The sequence below is a fragment of the Pan paniscus genome, chromosome 10 (genome assembly GCF_029289425.2).
Source record: "Pan paniscus chromosome 10, NHGRI_mPanPan1-v2.0_pri, whole genome shotgun sequence".
NCBI lineage: Eukaryota > Metazoa > Chordata > Mammalia > Primates > Hominidae > Pan > Pan paniscus.
In genome coordinates, this window is record NC_073259.2 from 15,838,200 (window position 1) to 15,859,245 (window position 21,046).

The following is a 21,046-nucleotide window of genomic DNA, read 5'->3' on the forward strand; positions in this document are numbered from 1 at the left end:
CTGCAGTTGCACTCTTGGATAGTTATTCCAGAGAAAAAAAACTTACAAATATACAAAATGTGGACACAAATTTTCATAGTGGTTTTACTTGTAATAGCCCCAAACTAAAAACAATTCAGAAGTCCTTCAATGAGTTAAACTGTGGTACATAAATACAGTGGAATACTACTCAACAATAAAAGGAACATGCAACAACTTGTATAAATCTCCAGGTATGTTGAAACAAAAAAAGTTTACATTCTATGCAATTCCATTTATATAACATTCTTGAAATGGCAAAATGATAAAAATGGAGAGCAGATTAATGGTTTTCAGGAATCAAGAATGGGGGAGAGGTAGAAGGTGGGTGTGGCTTCCTCTATATAGGGATCCCTGTGATAATGGAGCTCTTCTGTATTTTGATTGTATCATTATCAATATCTTGGTTGTAATATTGTGTTACAGTTTTACAAGACATCGCCATTGGAGTAAACTGGGACAGGAAACATGGGATCTCTTTGTGTTATTCCTTACGGTAACATGTGAACTTACAATTATACCAAATTAAAAACTTAATTTTAAAAAATGAAGCAAAATAAAAATATTTCCAGGTTAGTAAAAGCTGAATGAATGTGTTGCCAGCAGGTCCACACTGTAAGAAATGCTGAAGGATGTTCTTTTTACTGAGGGAAACAGTATCAGATGGGAACCTGCTTCTACAGGAAAGAATGCAGAAAGGTAGACTGGTAAATGTAAGAGAAATATAATTAGTTTTTTTCAAGTATCCTGTAAGTTAACTGACCTCGTAAAACAAAATTAATGGCAATATGTTTGAGCACTTATATGTATTAGTAAATTATTCAACAACAATGACAACAACAAAATAGGTGGCAGTAAATGAAATTAAACTTTTGTTTTTAGTTTTTTTTTTTTTAATTTCCATAGGTTATTGGGGAACAGGTGGTGTTTGGTTACGTGGGTAGTTCTTTAGTGGTGATTTGGTGAGATTTTGGTGCACTCATCACCGAGCAGTATAGACTGCATCCTATTTGTAGTCTTTTATCCCTTACCCACTTCCCACCCTTTTCCCCTGAGTCCCCAAAGTCCATTGTGCCATTCCTATGCCTTTGCATCCTCATAGCTTAGCTCCTACTAATGCGTGAGAACATATGATGCTTGGTTTTCCATTCCTGAGCTACTTCACTTAGAATAATTGTCTCCAATCTCATCCAGGTCACTGCAAATGCCGTTAATTCATTCCCTTCTGTGAGTGAGTGGTATTCCATCATATACATATAATACCACAGGTTCTTTATCCACTCGTTGATTGATGGGCACTTGGGTTGGTTCCACATTTTTGCAATTGTGAATTGCACTGCTATAAACATGCATATGGAAGTATCTTTTAAAATTTAATTTAATCTTATTATATTTTTACTTTTAAGTTCTGGGATAAATGTGTAGAATGTGCAGGTTTGTTACATAGGTATACATATGCCATGGTGGTTTGCTGCACCTATCAATCCATCATCTAGGTTTGCTAGAGACCAGTTGTGATCATTTGGAGGAGAAGAGGCATTCTGGTTTTTGGAATTTTCAGCATTTTTGCATTGTTTTTTTTCTCATCTTCATGGATTTATCTACCTTTGATCTTTGAGGCTGATGACCTTTGGATGGGGTTTTCATGTGGGGGTCCTTTTTTTGATGTTGATGTTATTGCTTTCTGTTTGTTAGTTTTTCTTCGAACAGTCAGGCTCCTCTTCTGCAGGCCTGCTGTAGTTGAGGTCCACTCCAGACCCTGTTTGCTTGGATATCACCCATGTAGGCTGCAGAAGAGCAAAGACTGCCACCTGCTCCTTTTTCTGGAAGCTTTGTCCCAGAGGGGCACTGGCCTGATGCCAGCCAGAGCTCTCCTCTATGAGGTGTCTCTCAACCCCTGCTGAGAGCTGTCTCCCAGTCAGGAGGCATGGGGGTCAGGGACCCACTTGAGGAGGCAGTCTGTCCCTTAGCAGAGCTCGAACACCATTCTGGGAGATCTGCTGCTCTCTTCAGAACCGGCAGGCAGGAATGTTTAAGTCTGCTCAAGCTGCACCCACAGCTGCCCCTTCCCCCAGGTTCTCTGACCCAGGGAGATGGGAGTTTTATCTATAAGCCCCTGACTGGGGCTGCTGCCTTTTTTTCAGAGATGCCTTGCCCAGTGAGAAGAATCTAGAGAGGCAGACTGGCCACAGATACTTTGCTGCACTGTGGTGAATTCTGCGAAGTTTGAACTTCCTGGCCTCCTTAGCACTGTTGGGAAAAATCGCCTACTCAAGCCTCAGTAATGGCAGATGCCCCTCCCACCCACCAAGCTTGATTGTCTCACGTCCACTTCAGACTGCTGTGCTGGCAGTGAGAATTTCAAGCCAGTTGTTGTTTGCTCGCTGGGCTCCAGGAAAGTGGGACCTGCTGAGCGAGACCACTTGGCTCCCTGGCTTTAGCCCCCTTTCCAGGGGAGTGAATGATTCTGCCTCGCTGAGGTTCCAGGCACAACTGGGGAAAACAAACAAACAAAAAAACTCCTGCAGCTAGCTTGATGTCTGCCCAAACAGCTGCCCAATTTTGTGCTTGAAATCCAGGGCCCTGGTTGTGTAGGTGCATGAGGGAATCTCCTAGTCTGTGGATTGCAAAAACTGTAGGAAAAGTGTAGTATCTGGGCCGGGTAGCACAGTCCCTCATGGCTTCCCTTGGCTGGGGGAGAAAGGTACCCCAGCTCCTTGCACTTCCGGGGTGAGGCAATGCCCCACCCTGCTTCTGTTTGCCCTCCGTGGGCTGCATTCCCCTGCCTAACCAGTCCCAATTAGATGAACTGGGCACCTCATTTGGTAATGTAGAAATCACCCGCCTTCTGTGTTGCTCTTGATGTGAGCTGCAGACTGGGGCTGTTCCTATTCGGCCATCTTGCCAGATCTCCCCAAAAATGCATTTTTAAGGAATCAGAGCTCTATGGAATGACAACCAAATGACTTTAATTCCAGAGTAGGGAGAAAAAATCAACAATCTGCTACTTTTGTCATTTTTCTTTTTCATGGATCAGAGTCTGGCCAAGACAGAGAACCTATGTTTGCAGAAAGTGAAACCAGCAATTTTTGTAGTGGTTATGTGGACTAGGGTGACAATACCGAATATTTGAAGGTTTTTCCTATAGTCTGAATGTTTGTCTCCTCCAAAACTCAGGTTAAAATTTAATTGCAAATATAATGGTATTGGGAGGTGGGACCTTTAAGACCCATAAGAGTTCTGCCTTTATATGTGAGTGAGTTTAGTGCCTTTAAAAAAATTTTGAGCAGTGGGTTCTCTCTCTCCCGGTCTCACCTCCTTCCATTTGATAGTACGGCAAGAAGAACCTCACTAGATGCTGGCCCCTTCTCAGCCTCTAGAATTGTAAGCCAATACATTTATGTTCATTCTAAATTATCTGGTCTTTGTATTCTATTAGAGCAGCACAAAACAGACAGTGTTCAAATCTTCACTTTTCCTACAAGCCATTTGCTAATTCTGTGATAAAATTGAGGAATATAAAGCAAGGGAAAAAAAAGTTCTAAAAAAGAAAAAATTAGCAAACTTTCCAAAGCTCCCAAAGTTCTCTGTATTTAAGGGAACAAAGATTAGCCAGAGGGGCTATAAACAAACAAACAAAAAGTAGTCAATAAAATCATCTATCAAAGGATACACACACACACACACACACGTATATATATATACAATTATAGGTATATAACTCAATTTACTGACATATTAGAAATACATTGGTTTGGTCCAGAAAGGTGGGACAATTCAAAGCCAGGGATTAGGAAGGTGGGGAGTGGGGGGGGTAGTTTCAGGCTATAGGTAAATTTAAACATTTTCTGGTTGACAATTAGTTGAGTTTGTCTAAAGACCTGGGGTTGATAGAAAATAAATATTCAGGTTAAGATAAAAGGATGTGGAGACCAAGGTTCTTTTGAAGTCTTATAGTGGCTGCTCTTAGAGACAATAGAATGATATCCTATTCAGATATTTAAAAGGTGCTAGACTCTTAGTTAATCTCTTTAGGATTGGGAGGGCCTGGAGAAAAAGATCCAGATATTTTAATAGAGATTCTTTACATGTGCAAATTTCTCCCCACAAAGGACAGCTTTGCAGGGCCATTTCAAAATATGGCAAGTAAACATGTTTTGGGGTAAAACATTTGACTTTCTTCTTTGTCACATAATGTTATGCCAGAGTCAGATTGGAAAGTAAGTCATGATATACAGGGTTAAATGAAACCCATGTGATGTTAGTTTATGGTTTGTAGGGCATGACTCCCCAGACTCCTTAGGTATGAATTTGGGCAAGATAAAAAAAATCAGAGCCTAATTCTCATGCCATTGAACTTTGAGAGTTCATTTGTAACTACATTTATTTAGGTGATTTAGTCAACTGCCAAATGCACAAACTCCAGTGAAACTCAAGCACTGAATATGTAAAAGCAAAATAAATGCAAGCACAGGAGAAAAATAAAGTATATGCTTACCAAGAAAAACAATGGCCTTCTCCAAATGAAGAAAAAAATTTCCCCATTCAAACCTCTAGGTTCAAACTTCATAGACAAGGTCAACAGAGGAAAAGAGTCCTCTTCAACAAGAGATTCAAACAAGGAGGAAAAGATCTTTCCTCACCAAATCCCAAATAAAACAGAAAACAAATCAAAATTGGGAGTTCTAAAAGAGACTCTCCAAGCCGGAGAAGAAGTGACCCATGGAAGTCAGGGTCGGGGGCCCTAAAGAGCCCCAGTGTGGGTACCTCATGCTGTAGTTCCAAGGTCTGGTGAGTCTCCTTAAGGTGAATCACCTTTGGTCCTTCCTTCTGACACCAAGTATTGATATGGCTATGATGACTGGTAGAACACTAGTGTCCTTAATCTTTCACCAAATTAGATAAAACGACTTGGACATACGTGGAGTGGTTTTAAGGAGAGGAGAGTTTAATAAGCAAGAAAGAAGGAAGGAAGAAGAAAACAGCTCCCTTGTAGAGACAGAGGGAGGAGGGATTTAAACAAAGAGAAAACCCCATGTGCTGCAGAAAAGTGGCCACTTATATGAGGAGGCTGTAGGAGGTGGTGTTTGATTTGCATAGGGCTAAGGGGATTGGTTTGATCAGGCATGTCACTCATGTAGCCCATGAAAAACTTGGCCCTCTTACCCTAGCCTTTTAATATGCAAATGCAGGGCATCATGATGTTCTATACTCATGGGGATATGTGGGGGCGGTCATGTTACCAGGCACATGTCGGGGCAAGAGCAGGAAGAAGAGGGCAGGAATTGCCACGATTGGGTAGACCCAGTTTCTAATGGCTGGCATTCGCACATCAAAGCTTGCCAGGCAGCTCTAAGAGCCAGCGCTTTCCTGCTAGACAAGAAACGTTTCTGGAGCTGCTTTAAAAGAAACAAAAATTTCCCAAGGACCCCCTTTTTTCCCTATCTGCCTAAAAGAATTTCTTAGTAACTCCTATAATAGTATGTCAAAGTAAAAATAAAAATGCAGACACAAATCTCTAAATGTAGTCTTTTATTTGGGAAGAAAGAATCACAGTTCAGGGCATACACGTGGTCTTCGGTATCTCCAAAGAGCAAAGAGAAGGTTAGAGGTTTTACATATTGCTTTTTGAGAAAGTGCATTGATATTTGTGAGCTGGCAAGCTCCGATTTTTGCGTGACAACAGTGTGAGCAAACATTAGTTCTAGAGTTGCAGTAAGCTACTTCAGAAGCTACAGATAAAACTGGTTTCTGGTTACAACAGGCAGTTTCAGCAGCCAGGCTTGCAGATAATTACATTCTTGGAGCAATGCTTTGTACCCAGAGTGTTTTTCCACTGGATTCTCCACTCTGTTTTATTTAGGTATGAAAAGAATTACTCAATTCTTATAATCAACTTTCACACCTAAATTACCTCTCAAAGGCCCCTCCTAATACTATACCATTGGGAGTTAGGATTTCAAACATGAATTTCAGGGAAACAGAAACATTCTGTCCATAACATTCTGCCCATGGCAAAGTTTATGTTCTTTTCGCCTGCATTTATTCTGTAAAAAGTAAAGTAGAGGTTGCTTTTCAAAGACTTTCCTCCCTATCTAATTAGGAATAAATAGTAACTTCTCTTAGAAGCAAAATCAAAGACCCGTGCTCCTAAATATTTGCCCTGGCATGCTTATACTGGTCCAAGCAAGCGTTAGGTCATAGCCTGTTCCTCTTCCTTATTTAAAAGTGTTTTTACCTTTCTCAGCATTCCACAAGTTACTTCCTCCTTCCTTTGTTCTCCTCTACCTTTGCCTCTTTTAAAAAGTTCTAAGTTGCTAGCCAGTCGGGACAAATACAGAATGTGAGGTCCTGTTCCAGTCAATGGAAACTGGACACAGCAGTAGGGTGGATGCGGCAGGTTATAAATGACGCTGTCTCCTTTGTTTGGTGTACGCTCGTGGCAAAACTGCTGGTGAGTATACCCTTTCTGCAGGAAGTAAAAAAAAAAAAAATGGCCTTACTAAATAAATTTATGTTCAAGTGCTATTTTTTTATGGCACTGGGGAACAAGCATTTCAAACAATTTGGTGGCAGTCTGTATGGGGATACATTCTCCTCCAGGGGTGGTCTCCAGTCCTCTCTCATGAGGGAGTGCACTCCCCTACCTCATTGAAGGGGCCCTCAGGGATGACAAATTGAGACAAATAAACCCACACTCTCAGCAACACAGAGAGGAAAAAAAAAACAAAACTGGCCAGCAACCTAGCTTAAAGGATCCTCACATACTGTGGTGACAACTTTGTGCACAGGCCAAGAAAGAAGAAGCTGTGGGAGCCGATAAAGTATTTCCTTGGTGATCAGGACAAAAAAAAAAAAAAAAAAAAAAAAAAGCCACAGGACGGTAAAGCATTCCTTAGTTAGGATGTACCAAGGAGAGAGAAACTGCAGGGTCAGTAGATTTTTCCTTAGTCGGGATGTCTTGGAGGTTAAAAATAGGTGAGAAATCCCCATAGAAGGGGTGTTGAACCTCAGAAAGAGGTGAGAAATCCCCATGAGGGGGGTTGAACCTCAGAAAGAGGTGAGGAATCCCCATGGGGGGGGCGTTGAACCTCACACAAACTCCCAGTAGTAAGAAAAATATTCAGAACCCCCCTTACCTTTCTTCTTGGGGGAAGAAAGAATAGCCCCACTGCCACCAGTGCCTTCCCTAAGGGAAGGGGAGGGAGGGGGAAAACAGCAGCATAGGTGGCTGGCATGGAACAGGAATTAAAATAAATTAAAGAATGTGTAAGCAAAAACTCAGTTGTATATAAGAAAACCCAATTCCCCCCTGAGGAAGAGAAAGAGCCGGAGTCCTTTAAAAATTAACTGCCTGTTTTTCTGTGGCTAGTGAGCCTTATCTCTCCCTTTCCCAGGCATTATGAAGACCCTATTTCTCTGTGCAGCTGCAAGGTCACTAGACAGATAAACTCAAGTCATAAAACATGTTTTTTCTTGAAAAGAAATGATGTAATGTATGTCTCAATTGAATAACTGTCTTTGTTTCTTGCTTCTGTTATATGCTTCCCCCTGCACAAATCTTCCCCCACCCACGAAATGCTTAAAAGGTAACTTGACTCTTTGTTTGGGGCTCAGTCCTTTGGATGTTAATCCAAGTGGACCAGTGCACCTAAATAATAAAAATCCTCCTCAATCCCTTGGTCTCTCTGATTCCTTATGTATCCCGATACATTTCTGGGGGCTCATCAGGATTGGAGATGACAGATTTACTGTCCCCTTTGCCTGCGATACTAGGTCCCCGGGGCCAGGAGAGACCCGGCATCCAAGGTGTGCCACAGCTGAGCTTCACCCGGATATAGACCAGCTCTCCCCACGTCCCAGCACCCTGCCTGGCAGCGCAATGGAACCAAGGATGGGGCTGCAGGATGATACCAGCACTTCAGGAACTGTGGTAAGGAGTATAGGCCCAAGGCAGGAAAGCCCGTCCCATAGGGACAAAGGGGAGCTTGATCACCTCCCGGGGACTGACCACTAATCCAACCCAGAGTGGCTGGGGGCAGCAGGAGTGGCCTGCCAATTTGGATGAAGCTTTTGTCCCCACTAACAAAGTGAAAGTGGTTCACTGGATCTGGAGACAGGAACTGGGAGTGGTGTGTGTATGTGTGTGAATATGGGAGCCTAACTAGGCTCACCCAGGTCATGAGAGAGGCTCATTTCATCCGATGAGGACTCCTGCAGTAGGAGTGGGGTATGTGTGTGAAAGTGGGAGCCTAACTAGGCTCACCCGGGACATGAGAGAGGCTCATTTCGTCCAATGAGGAGTCCTGGGGCAAGGAAGGTGTGTGAAAGTGTGTGAAAGCGATGGTCTCGGGGGAGGCCAATGCAGGGAGTGACATGGGGAGGCACAGATCCCTTAGCATGGGCTGTGTGCTCTGAGGCGAGTGTGGGGGAAATCAGACCTAGGACGTTGCATACAGCTGATAGGACGAGCTTTGCAGCTGTAGCAGGCTGTGACAGGGGAAGACACCTTCCTGGCTAAGCAGCGTGGGAAACTCCTGTAATAGGACCGGGTCTGCTGGACCTGAGAGTGAAAGTGAGAGTGAGAGTGTGCCGCAAGGGAGGAAATGGGAGGGAAAGCGTCAAAACCAACTCCTTTGGAGTGCATGATAAAAATTTTAAAGAAAGGATTTAGAGGTGATTGTGGGATGAAACTGGATGTTCAAAAGTTAAAGACATACTGTGAATTACAATAGCCCTCTTTTAGTGTCAGGTGGCTGGCCGAAGGCACTGTAGAGAAATTGGCCGTGTGTTTTAAGGTGGTGACTAGGGTCGGAGGACAGCCAGGGCATTCAGACCTAGTCTTTATATTGACTCATGGCTAAATGTACGCAGCCCTGCCTAGCAGTTTATTGTAGAATGCTCGCAGCTCACGCCGAGATAAACCAACTGTGCTGGCAGCTACGGAGTTAAAGGGAAAGTCACAGAGGCTTCTAGCACCACCGAGCCGAAAGTGAAAGTCAGCTGCCCTGGAAGCTATGCAGACCAAAAAAAAAAAAAGTCTCAGGAAAGAGAAAACCAGTTTTGCAAGAATCACAGGATGGAATAGAGATCCCTCCTACCTATATTCCAATCTATACCCCCTTACCAAGGCTAATTGCCCCTAAGGAGGTAAGTTCAAACAGATACATGCTCCCACTCTCACCTCAGAAGGAGAAATCAGAGCTCCAGGAAGTTAAAACGAAAGGCTCAAAAAGGTAGGCAGGCCGTCTCAGGTCAAGCCATGCCCAAGTTATGCTTCTGCCTCTTAAGAGGACAAGCAGACCCCCACTAGGACCCAGACGATGCAGTCCAGCTTCAGCACCTACAAAAGTGCCGAGAAGCACTTCTGCAAAGGCTAAAGGATGGTAAAAGGAAAAGGCAACCAATATAAAAAAATCTCAGAGGTGCTCCGTGGTGCAGATAAAAGCACCAGCCAGTTTTATAGGCATTTTGCTTGTACACTCTGTTTAACCCTGAGGCTGCTGAAAATCAGTGAATGGTAAATACGGCATTTGTAAGGCAGGCCCAAGGAGATATCAGGCATAAATTGCAGAAGTTAGAAGCTCCGTAGGTGTGAATGCTACTCAGCTTATTAAAGTGGCTACCAAGGTGTACATTAACTGAGACCAGGAGGCAAAGAAGAAAGCTGATTGGAGGCTTAATAAAGGCTTATTTACAACCAGCAGCCCTTATGGGAAGAGAGGCTGGCTTTGCAAGGAGGCATAGATGCGGGTGTGAATGCAGTTGTGGAAAAGGCTAGTCTGGACAGCAATTTGAAAGCCAGCCAAGGCTAGAGAGAGATTAATGTACATGGTGCAAAAGAAAAGGACACTAGAAGGATAAATGTCAAAAGAATAAGGAGAATGGTCAAGGCCATGGTATGAAAAAACCACTGGCCAAAGGCTACTGCACCCAGGAGAAACCCAAGACTGCTGTGAAAGGCAGGATATAAAGGGTCAGAAAAAAGCTCAAATCTGCTCGAAAAGTATCCAGTACTTAAGCTTTTACATAAGCCAAGAGGAAAGATGGCTTAGTAGTGAACAAAAGCAGGCTGTTAGTGCACTTCCTACTCCAACCACCCGGCGTCAAATAAGAGCGTTCCTAAGGGCAGCAAAGTTCTTCCGCATTTAGATCCCAAATTTCTTGCTTGTGGCTAAGCCATTATACAAAGCCACAAAGAGGAGGAAAGAAGGACTCCTCCTCTAGGAGGCCAACCAGAAGAAGGCTTTTCAAAAAATCAAAGCCTTGACTCAGATCCCAGCTTTAGGACTGCCAGATCTAACTAACTAAGCTTATCTTCTTGAATGTCCACAAGTGAAAGGGAGGCCATAAAGATTCTAACTCAAGCCATAAGGTCATGGCATTGCCCAGTGACATACTTATCCAGGCAGTTAGATTCTGTGGCACTTGGATGGCCTCCTTGTTTTAAAGCACTAGCTGCTACTGCCCTACTGGCACAAGAAGCTAATAAACTGACTTTAGAGATGGTGAATACCCTAAACCCGGCTACCTTGCTCCTCATCGAGTCAGTGCCAGGAGACCCCCTTCGTTGCTGTGTAAATGTGATAGATGAAGTGTTCTTAAGCCACAGAGATTTGACAGATACATCCCTCAGGGACCTGGACATTGAATATTTTACTAATGGAAGCAGTTTCATACTAAAGGGAGTCCGCCAAGCTGGGTATGCAGTGGTGACTTTGGATTCAGTAGTAGAGGTGCAGTCTTTGCCTACAAAAACCTCTGCTTAGAAAGCAGAATAGCTCTGACAAGAGCTCTCTGGCTAGCAAAAGACCAAAAGACAAATATTTACACATATTCCAGATATGTTTCTGCCACTTTGCATGTTCATGAGACTATTTACAAAGAAAAAATAATTTTAACTGCTGAAAGTAAAGAAATAAAGTATAAGGAAGAAATTCTACAGCTCTTAAATGCTGTATAGGCCCCAAAAGGTGGCAGTGATGCACTGCAAGGGGCACCAAAAAGGAAGAATACTAAAGGCTAAAAAAATAAAATAAAATAAGAAAACAGACAAAGAGGCAAAGCAGGCTGCAATGACAACTCCACCTTTTAAAGAGGAAGCCTTAGCTATGCCTCTCCTCCCAGAGATTCCTCTCCTGGATATCCCAAGCTACACTCCAAATGAAAGGGCTTATTTTGCCCAGAAAAATAAAAACTACATTAAAAGGAGATGGTAAAAATTATCCAATGGGAGGCTAGCCATACCTGAAATGGTGGCCCCCAGATTTTTTAAAACAGTTCCGCCAAGGAACTCACATGGAAAAAAATACAACAACAGAAATGAGGAATGCTATATATCAAAATAGATTGGCTTTAGATTACCTCTTAGCCTCAGAAGGAGGAGTATGTGGAAAATTTAATTTAACCAACTGTTGCCTAGAAATTGATGATAATGGTTGAGCTGTCATGGAAATCACAGCTAGAATGCGCACATTGGCCCATATTCCAGTTCAGACTTGGTCCGGGTGGTCCCCGGATTCCTTGTTTGGAGGATGGTTCTCAGCCTTTAGAGGATTCAAAAGCCTCATTGGTGGGTTCTTGGTTATTCTTGGCATCTGCCTCATCCTCCCTTGCCTTTTACCCCTGTTTATTAGGAGTATTCAGTCAACTATGGAGAGGCAATAGTGGCCCGATACACTACCATGCAGATGATGGCATTAACCAGATATCAGTCACTGCTGGTAGAAGCAGCAGCTCAGCTCCACGAAGACGTGGCAAATAGTGGTGCTTTCTTTTAACACATTTGTTATAAAAAGCACCAAAGGGGGGAATGGAACAGGAATTAAAAGAAATTAAAGAATGTGTAAGCAAAAACTCAGTTGTATGTAAGAAAACCCAATTCCCCCTGAGGAAGAGAAAGAACTGGAGTCCTTTAAAAATTAACTGCCTGTTTTTCTGTGGCTAGTGAGCCTTATCTCTCCCTTTCCCAGGCATTGTGAAGACCCTGTTTCTCTAGCTGTGCAGTTGCAAGGTCACTAGACAGATAAACTCAAGTCATAAAACATGCTTTTCCTTGAAAAGTAAGAAACAATGTAATGTATGTCTCAATCGAATAACTGTCTTTGTTTCTTGCTTCTGTAATATGTTTCCCCCTGCACAAATCTTCCCCCACAGACAAAATACTTAAAAGATAACTTGACTCTTTGTTCAGGGCTCAGTCATTTGGAAGTTAATCCAACTGGGCCAGTGCACCTAAATAATAAAAATCCTCCTCAACCCCTTGGTGTTCCTGATTCCTTATCAATCCTGCTACAGGTGGAGAAAAAAGAAAGACCAGCAGAAAAGAAAAAAACTAGGAGAGGAAGTCAGAGGGAAAGAAAGCAAAAACAGCAAGCACAGAGCCAAACAGCCAGGCAGGCACGCCAAGGGGTAAGTCCCTCTCCCCAGCCCGGCTCTATATGAAAAACAGCTTGGGGACTGGTGCCGGGAAGAGAGCAGAGGAGGTGAAAGGGCATAATTCTTGCAATTTGCGGCAGGCATCTGCCAATCCTCTGGGCCGGTGACTGCCTGGGGCCCAGACTACAGCCGGGCAAATCCCACCCACCCAGCCAGAGAAACTAAGTGTAAAAAGAAAGGAAAAAATATAAAAAGGGAAATCAGGAAAAATAAAAAATAAAAAACACAGGAGAAACAGACAGCCGCGTGTGCGTGGGGGCGGGGCCCGTGCCATGGCCCAGCAGGGCTCGCAGCAGGAGCAGGAGAACTTGGGAAAAGAAAGGGAAACAGGATGAGAGAGAGAGAGAGGAAAATAGAGCGCAAATGAGAGAGAGAGAAATAGAGGGAAAGAGTAAGTAAGAGAGAAACTGGAAGAGACAGAAATCAAAGGAAGATACAGAGAGTGAAACTAGAAAAATAGTGAAAAAGGAAGGCAGAAAGTTAAGACATGCTTAAGATTGTCTGTGAAAGTCGTAAGAAAAGCTATAAAAGGGAATTTATGCAAAAAATATTGTATAACTGAAAAACAGGCCTCCTGAATGTAAAATTATTAAAAAAACAGTTTATGTACAAGGTATGTAAAAAAAAATACTTTTAATAACAGGATTATAAGGAGGTACGGATTTTTACCTACATTAAAGGCTAAACTTTTTTTCTGTTTTAAAGATTTAAGCAAGTTTTAAAATGTTAATTGTAAAGGAAATTCTGTGTGTTAACATATTGGCTAAAGTTAAAGGGGTATCATCCAGTTTTTCTGTGAACTGGACATTACAATAAAATCACTATAGATTTTTCTTAAAGCACTAACCTGCTCTTTAACAAAAATTATAAAAAGTTAAAGAATCTATAAAAGTCTTACCTTATAGTTAGACATTAAAATTGCATAAATAATGTCTACAAGATTTTATTAAAATTAAGTTGAACATCAATAGCACATTAATATAATGGTAAAATTTAACTTATCTGGTATAAAATCATACAAAAACATTGTCAAATATAAAATGGTGCTTGGCTTTCTTAAGGCCTAAAGGCAACCCGGTAAGTCACAAGGACCCTCATCCCCAAGGCCACAGACTGCAGGGTGGTGAAGGCCATAAGAAGGCCAAACATTAAGAGGGGGCAGGGCCACAGTGTCTCCTGGGCAGCGCTGAGCAGGAATAGAGCAAGGGGCATAACTATGAGGCCTCAAGCCCCAGGATATGCAGCAGAAATTATATACTTAATCTATCTTCCACTTTCCCTTCCCTTGGAGCTAAAAGTCTTTTAGCACAGGTAGCACCCCTAGAATTTCCAGTACACCAGCACCAGCCTGAAAACCACATCCTCATCAAAAGATAGAAAGAAAAAAAAACTCAAGCCAGCCTGGGAAGAACCCTATTTTATGCTATTAACCACTGAGACTGCCGTCCGCACAGCCAAGAAAAAAATGGCCCCACCATACTCGAGTCAAGAAAACATCTTCCTCTCAGAATCATGGGTTACTGTACTAGGATTAAGCCCTACTAAGTTAAAGTTAAAGAAAGCTTAACTTTCATATACCTTCTATATCGCTTCCTTTCCTTTCCTTATTTTGTTACTAGTTCCGTTGTTATTAATGTAACTAAGTCTGACTCACCTCAGACCATTGCCTTTAACCCTTGCTCTGTCATACCTTGTGGAAATGTAAAATATCAACAACAGCTAGCCTTTTCACACAAATATTTATGTCCCAGCCCTCTAATTGACACAGGTACCCCTAGCAGTCATTGTTGTAATGACCTGCAGCCAAGATGCTGATTTTCTGCTCCTACAGGCTGGCAACCTTGTAGTAAATGGGACCACATCCCTTAAACTACCCAGGAGCAAAGTTGGACTTCCATGAAAAAGGTTTGTGCAAATCTAAAACCCCTCATCTATTTCACTAAAAGGACTACCCCTTCTCACTGTCAGCCTTATCAATGTAACCCTGTCCTTCTCTTTATCACCACCTCCACCTTAACTAACTCTAGACCTGCCCTTACTGGCTTCTATGGTATGGGGATTGACATAAATGGAAAAGACCCCCTAGGTATTTTTAAAATATGGATTTTTCCCCCATCTCCCCCTTCTTCAGTAGCCTCAGTTCTAGATCCCACACCAGTTGCTCCTACATCTAATAAAACTAGGGTGTCTATTGTAAAAATAAGATATCTAAGACAGACCGTAGCCATCAAGACAAAATATCAAGATGCAAATTCCTGGCTGAAATGGATTAAATAATCCATTCACACTTTAAATAAAAGCAATTATTACGCTTGTACACACGGTAGGCCAGAGGCCCAGATTATCTCCTTTCCACTTGGATGGTCTCCTTGTCATCCAGATATGGAGTGTATGGTGGCTCTTTTTCAAAATCCCACTGCTTGGGATAATCCATCATACTGAGCTCTCTCTGCTATTTCCTGAAATTCAGCACCCTGCGGGTCAGCCTCCGAGGGCAATCCAGCTTCCACCTCTAAATGCCAAGTTTACTTTGTGCCTCTCATGGCAGGAGGAAAATTTGGCGTTCCTTGAAAGCATAAAAGGATACAAGAAGCCCAAGCCTTTCCAAGAACTTGCCCATCAGTCCATGCTTAGCCATCCCCAAGCAAATGTATAGTGGTACTGTGGAAGACCTTTACTGGACACTCGGCCAAATAACTGGAGCAGTACTTGTGCTCTAATCCAATTGGCTGTCCGCTTCACGCTGGCATTTCGTCAATCTAAAAAGGTAAAAACAAAACACCACAGGCCAAAGGAAACTCCTTGAGTCCTTTAATCCTCAGGTTTACATAAATGTTATTAAGGTCCGTGAGAAGTGCCAAATAAGTTTAAAGCACAAAAATCAAATAGCTGCAAAATTTAAATCCATGTTGGTCTGGTAGGCAACCATAAATTTAAAAAAAATTTAACTTCAATTCTCACCTCGTTTGCCCTTACTATTGGTGTACTTATTCTTGTAGACTGTTATATTATGCCCTGCCTTCAAGGTTTTATACAAAAACTTGTCTCTGCTGCTCTTACAGAGTTAACTCCTAACTATCCTCCACCCTATTAAAAAAAAATTACCTCTCTTAGAAGGACAAAGAATTAAGTCAAAACATGTTAAACAAGACTGAGGAATTATGAAATAAAAAAAGGGGCAATATTGTAAAAAGTAAAGTAGAGGTTCCTCTTCAAAGACTTTCCTCCCCATCTAATTAGAAATAAACAGTAACTTCTCTTAGAAGCAAAATTTATTCAAAGACCTGTGCTCCTAAATATTTGCCCTGGCATGCTTATACTGGTCCAAGCAAGCGTTAGGTCATAGCCTGTTCCTCTTCCTTATTTAAAAGTGTTTTTACCTTTCTCAGCATTCCACAAGTTACTTCCTCCTTCCTTTGTTCTCCTCTACCTTTGCCTCTTTTAAAAAGTTCTAAGTAAGTTGCTAGCCAATCAGGACAAATACAGAATGTGAGGTCCCGTTCCAGCCAGTGGAAACCGGATGCAGCAGTAGTGTGGACGTGTCAGGTTATAAATGACCCTGTCTCCTTTGTTCGGTGTACTCTCATGGCAGAACTGCTAGTGAGTGTACCCTTTCTGCAGGAAGTAAAAAATGGCCTTACTAAATAAATTTATGTTCAAGTCCTATTTTTTATGACACCAGGGAACAAGCATTTCAAACAATTCCATTCTAATAACCCCAAGTCTTAGCTTTTTACGGAATCAATTGTAAAGTCTAAAGTCCAAAATCTTATCTAAATATCATCAAACAAGATATGCATGAGACTCAAGATTCTATTTATTCAGAGGCAAAATTCCTTCTTAACTGTGAACCTGTGAAACCAAACAAGTTACGTGCTTCCAAAATACAATAGTGGGACAAACATAGGATGGATATTACTATTCCAAAAGGAAGAAAGAGAGGAAGAGAAACAGTCATGGGACTCAAGCAAGTACAAATCATAGCAAAGGAAACGTCCTAAGATCTTAAGGCTGGAGATGTTAAGGCTGACCCTGTTGGGTGGTGGACCCATTAAAAGTGGCAGCATGACCCCCACAGGCAGGGAAGGCACTGCCCATGCTGTGTCTCTCTGCTGTGGCCCTGCCCATGAGGCAATTTCCTGTGGAGGTTGGGGTTGCACTCTCAGTGATCTGCTGGCCTTCTCTTCCTTCACTGATCCCCTGGGTGTTGGTCCTACCTTTAGAAATTAAAACAGCACCCCTCCCCCAGCCCATCCACTCTGGGCTTGTGGTGGGAGAGGCAGCCTTGGGGATATCTGAATTGCCTTTAGGATCTCTCTTCTTTTGTCTTGGAGAATCATGCACGTTTGCAGTGAAATTGTTCTATGGTTTGGTCCTGTGGAGTCTAAGAAATCTGACAGTCTTTGGTCATTTTGTCCTGTTTTTGTTTGTTTCCTTTAGTCTCAGTTGGCAGTGTTACCGCTGGTGTAATCTCTTCTCTGTTCCTGGCTTTTATTGAGATGGTTGATCATCTTTACACAGTCCTTTGCATGCAGATGTATGTATTTGGAGTTGAACAGTTTTCTATATAGCCTTTAAAGCTCGAGGCATAGAGTGCACAGTCTCCCTTCTGCATTTCAATTATTGTTAGTCTAGAGGAGAGACAATTACAAATTACATACATGATTTTATTAACGCGGGAAAATAAAAATGAATCATACCTATTGAACTTCAAATACAGGAACTTAATACCATTTTAGGAGATTATGGACCATGCCTGGTCCTAATTCATAAACAAAATATAGCCAACTCAGATAATAAAAATAAAAATTATAAATAATGCGCCACTCTTTTTATCATACATCAGAAACTAGCCAATTCTGAAGTCTAAAATCTCTTCATATGTATACCCAAGTTAAATGAAAACTTTAGAATGTTTATTTTAAAACAAATATTTAAGTGAGAAATAAATTCAGTGTTCAATTTAGAATTTGATACTGTGTTTTGTGGAAAAATAAAACATTTTCTTCAGATATATGCAATTTTACTTGGTAAGGAAATGAAAATAAAATTTCAAATCTAATACATACATACACACATTCACAAGTGTGTATAAGTGTGTGTGTGTGTGTGCATATGTTTAGGCATTCCATGTGGAGATTTCTATATCTATATATGTGTTTTACTCTGGCATCTTTAATCTTTTGGAGTTATATGATTAATAATGATACTTTGTTTTCTTTCATAAGAGATGGGAAATAGAAAGCTCAAGAAAGAGTGAGGATGTCACTTCAATATAAAATTGACAAAAAAATAAAAAGATTATGGTCTGATGCTATCCCTATTTAAAAAGACAATGTAATGACCTCTGTTCTGTAACTGAACAATCGGCCACTGTAGGGAGAAAACTATTCTTAGAGTTTTTGTTTTGTTGTTTGTTTGTTTTTAGACAGAATCTTGCTCCGCTGCCAAGGCTGGAGTGCACTGGTTCAATCTCGGCTCACTGCAAACTCTGCCTCCCAAGTTCAAGTGATTCTCCTGTGTCAGTTTCGTAAGTAGCTGGGATTACAGGCATGTGCCACCACATCCGGCTAATTTTTGTATTTTTAGTAGAGATGGTGTTTCACTATGTTGCCAGGCTGGTTATAAACTCCTGACCTAAAGCAATACACCCACCTCGGCCTCCCAAAGTGCTGGGATTACAGGTGTGAGCCACTGCACCCGGCCCCAGCCTAGATTTTTTTAATAACTGCTCTTACTAGGTTCAGTCTACATTAGAGTCTCGTTCTTTTTTTCTTTCTTTCTTCTCTCTCTTTTTTTTTTTTTTTTTGACAGTGTTTTGCTCTTGTCACCCAGGCTGGAGTGCAGTGGCACAATCTCGGCTCACTGCAACCTCCACCTCCTGGGTTCAAGCAATTCTCCTGCCCCTCAGCCTCAGGAGTAGTTGGGGTTACAGGCACTTGCCACCACATCTGGCTAATTTTTGTATTTTTAGTAAAGATGAGCTTTCACCATGTTGGCCAAGCTGGCCTTGAACTCCTGACCTCAGGTCCTCCCAAAGTGCTGGGATCACAGGCGTGAGCCACTGCACCCGGCCTCATTCTTTTAAATATCACTTTGTCCATGTGTTCCTTCAATTTCTTTCTCTGTTTGTTCATACTACTTTCATTACACTTCTGCCAGAGTACCTAACTACACTGGATTATTTGTTTGTAACTACATCTCTGACTAGAGTTTGAAGCTCTAAAATGAGTTTTATTCTACTCATCTCTGTAGTTATCTCTGCATAATTCCTGGAAATTGTGCAGTAATCAACCAATATTTACTACATGCATAAACAGAAAGTTAGTACGCTGGTTGTTTTGCTTCTGAAAAAAAATTTTGTCCTTGTAGATAGGAAAATATTGAGAAACTATGATATAAACTCTTATTTTTTAGAGAATCAATGTTTTTTCTGTTAAAAAACTCTCAAGCCATACATAAATGAGGCCATCCTGGATCAATTCTAAGGTATACTGGGGCTTCCAAATTACAAATAGATAATAAGGAAGGAAGGTAGGGAGTTCTTGCTACAATAAACACAAGGGGAAGCTACAATAAACACAAGGGGAAAATTGAAAATAACACATGAGAGTAAAAGGTTGTGCATTGATCATTGCCAATTAATCATTAAAGTAGCAAAGTAAATTTAAAAATCAGCGAAAAGAGCACTTTTTTAGTCATTTAATAGTAAGTCTGGCTCCAGAGCCAGAAATATATATATTTGAGTCCTCATTGCAACAATTATTCATTTTGTAACTTAAGTGAGTTATTTAACATGTTAAGATTCTGTTCTATACCATTATAATTAGGTTAAAATAACACCTGTATACAGGATTGTTAAGTATATTTAATGAAAGGATACATTTAAGTGCTTAAATCTGTGTCTGACAGACAGGAAGCACCTAATTAACCTAATTTTAACATTGATATTGTTGTGACTTTTTATTACATTGAAGAATTGGAAATTCAAATATCTAAAGTCCCCTTGAAATAAAGAATTATAATATTTACAATCTAGAGGACTTCTGCAATATTTGTGATATTATGAGACTGAAAAAAGGAAAAGCAGTAGTGACAAAATGCTTAGGTTTCATTCCTGATCATTGTAGCTGAATGAAGAAATTACTGAACAGTGTAGTGACAGGTCAGATCTTTCAAATGGTGGAAATGACCTTTCTTGAATACTCTAGCATTAATCTGGAGAATTACAACTATATTCATAAGATCAGTGAACATTAAGATGTTGTCACTTAGTCTGGGTGTGCTGAATTGCTCTGTGCAATCAAGTGGGTAAAAGAGCAGGCTATAAAAACTACAGACATGGGACAATTGAGAATCCAGAAAGACCAAGCTGTAGTTCACAGGACACAGAAATGGAGATAAGAGATTTGAAGAAATAAAGAAATGTAAAGATATGCAGAAGGTCACCTTTGAATATTCAGCAGAGTACTTACTAATGCATGTGTGTAAAAAACTACTCCAGGATGGAGAAAGAACTGTCTGAAAAGATTTAGAGTAAACAATACTTAGTGCTAACATAGGGTCTAGTATTTTGCCTGTTTCTACCAGCCATATTACAAAACTTTGTATTTCAAAGGTTATCACATAGAATACATAGAAAACAGCAGAATAAACATTTCTGATCAAATACACCTAAAACATTTTTAAAAACACACTATAGTCTAGTCCATAACACTGATGTCAATAAATTTAAGTTTTAAATTATACAAAATAATTCTCTAATGAAAATGAAATTAAATTAGAAATCAATAATAAAAATGTCTGAAAAATTCACAAATGTTGAAAACTAAATGACACATGTAAATAATCAATGAATCAAAGAATGCAAAAGACAATTTAGAAACTATTTTTTACTGAATGGAAACAAAAAATAGTATCTCAAAATATGAGGGGATGTTGCCAAATCATCTCACATATTAATAGTATAACTTTAACTTTTTAATAGTATAACTTTTATTTATTAGAAAAAAAGGTTTCAAATCAACGTATCAGCTTTCAATATAAGAAACTAAAAAAGCAAATTTAACCTACTATAAGAAGACAGTAAATAATAAAGATCAAAGCAGAAATCAGTGAGAAGAAAATTTTTACCTAAATGGCAAATAAGCACACACAAAAAAATGCTACTTAACATCATTGCATTAGTAAACTGCAAGTTAAAACTACATTCATATACCAAAACACATCATTTAGTGTGTCTGAAATTTACTTATTTATTTATTTATTTATTTATGAGACAGGGTCTTGCTCTGTCACTCAGGCTGGAGTACAGTGGCGCAATCTCGGCTCACTGCAACCTCCGTCTCCCGGGTTCAAGCCATTCCCCTGCCTCAGCCTCCCGAGTAGCTGGGATTACAGGCACCTGCCACCCCGTCCAGCTAATTTTTGTATTTTTAGTAGAGACAGGGTTTCACTGCGTTGGCCAGGTTGGTCTTGAACTCATGACCTCAGGTGATCTGCCCGCCTCTGCCTCCCAAAGTGCTGGGATTATAGGCATAAACCACTGCGCCCAGCCAGTATAAAATTTAAGAGGCTGATCAAAACAAGT

The 21,046-nt window shown here is 40.9% G+C and overlaps 1 protein-coding gene and 1 long non-coding RNA gene across 4 annotated transcripts in view; one reads left to right on the forward strand and one right to left on the reverse strand.

Moving 5' to 3' along the window:
- Positions 1-305: 305 nt before the first annotated feature.
- LOC103783462 (uncharacterized) lies at positions 306-12,899 on the forward strand. The gene is made up of 2 exons (XR_008620368.1): positions 306-7,951; positions 12,316-12,899. It is a non-coding gene; the product is annotated as an uncharacterized LOC103783462 (long non-coding RNA).
- A 581-nt stretch (positions 12,900-13,480) lies between these two features.
- Positions 13,481-21,046, reverse strand: part of KLRK1 (killer cell lectin like receptor K1) — a 38,401-nt gene continuing 30,835 nt past the window's right edge. For all 3 annotated transcript variants that reach the window (XM_055095388.1, XM_055095386.2, XM_055095387.2), the window contains one exon: positions 13,481-17,087. In XM_055095388.1, coding sequence (XP_054951363.1) covers positions 16,970-17,087 — 118 coding nt within the window. In that variant the 3' untranslated portion in view covers positions 13,481-16,969. The remainder of the gene's footprint in view (positions 17,088-21,046) is intronic.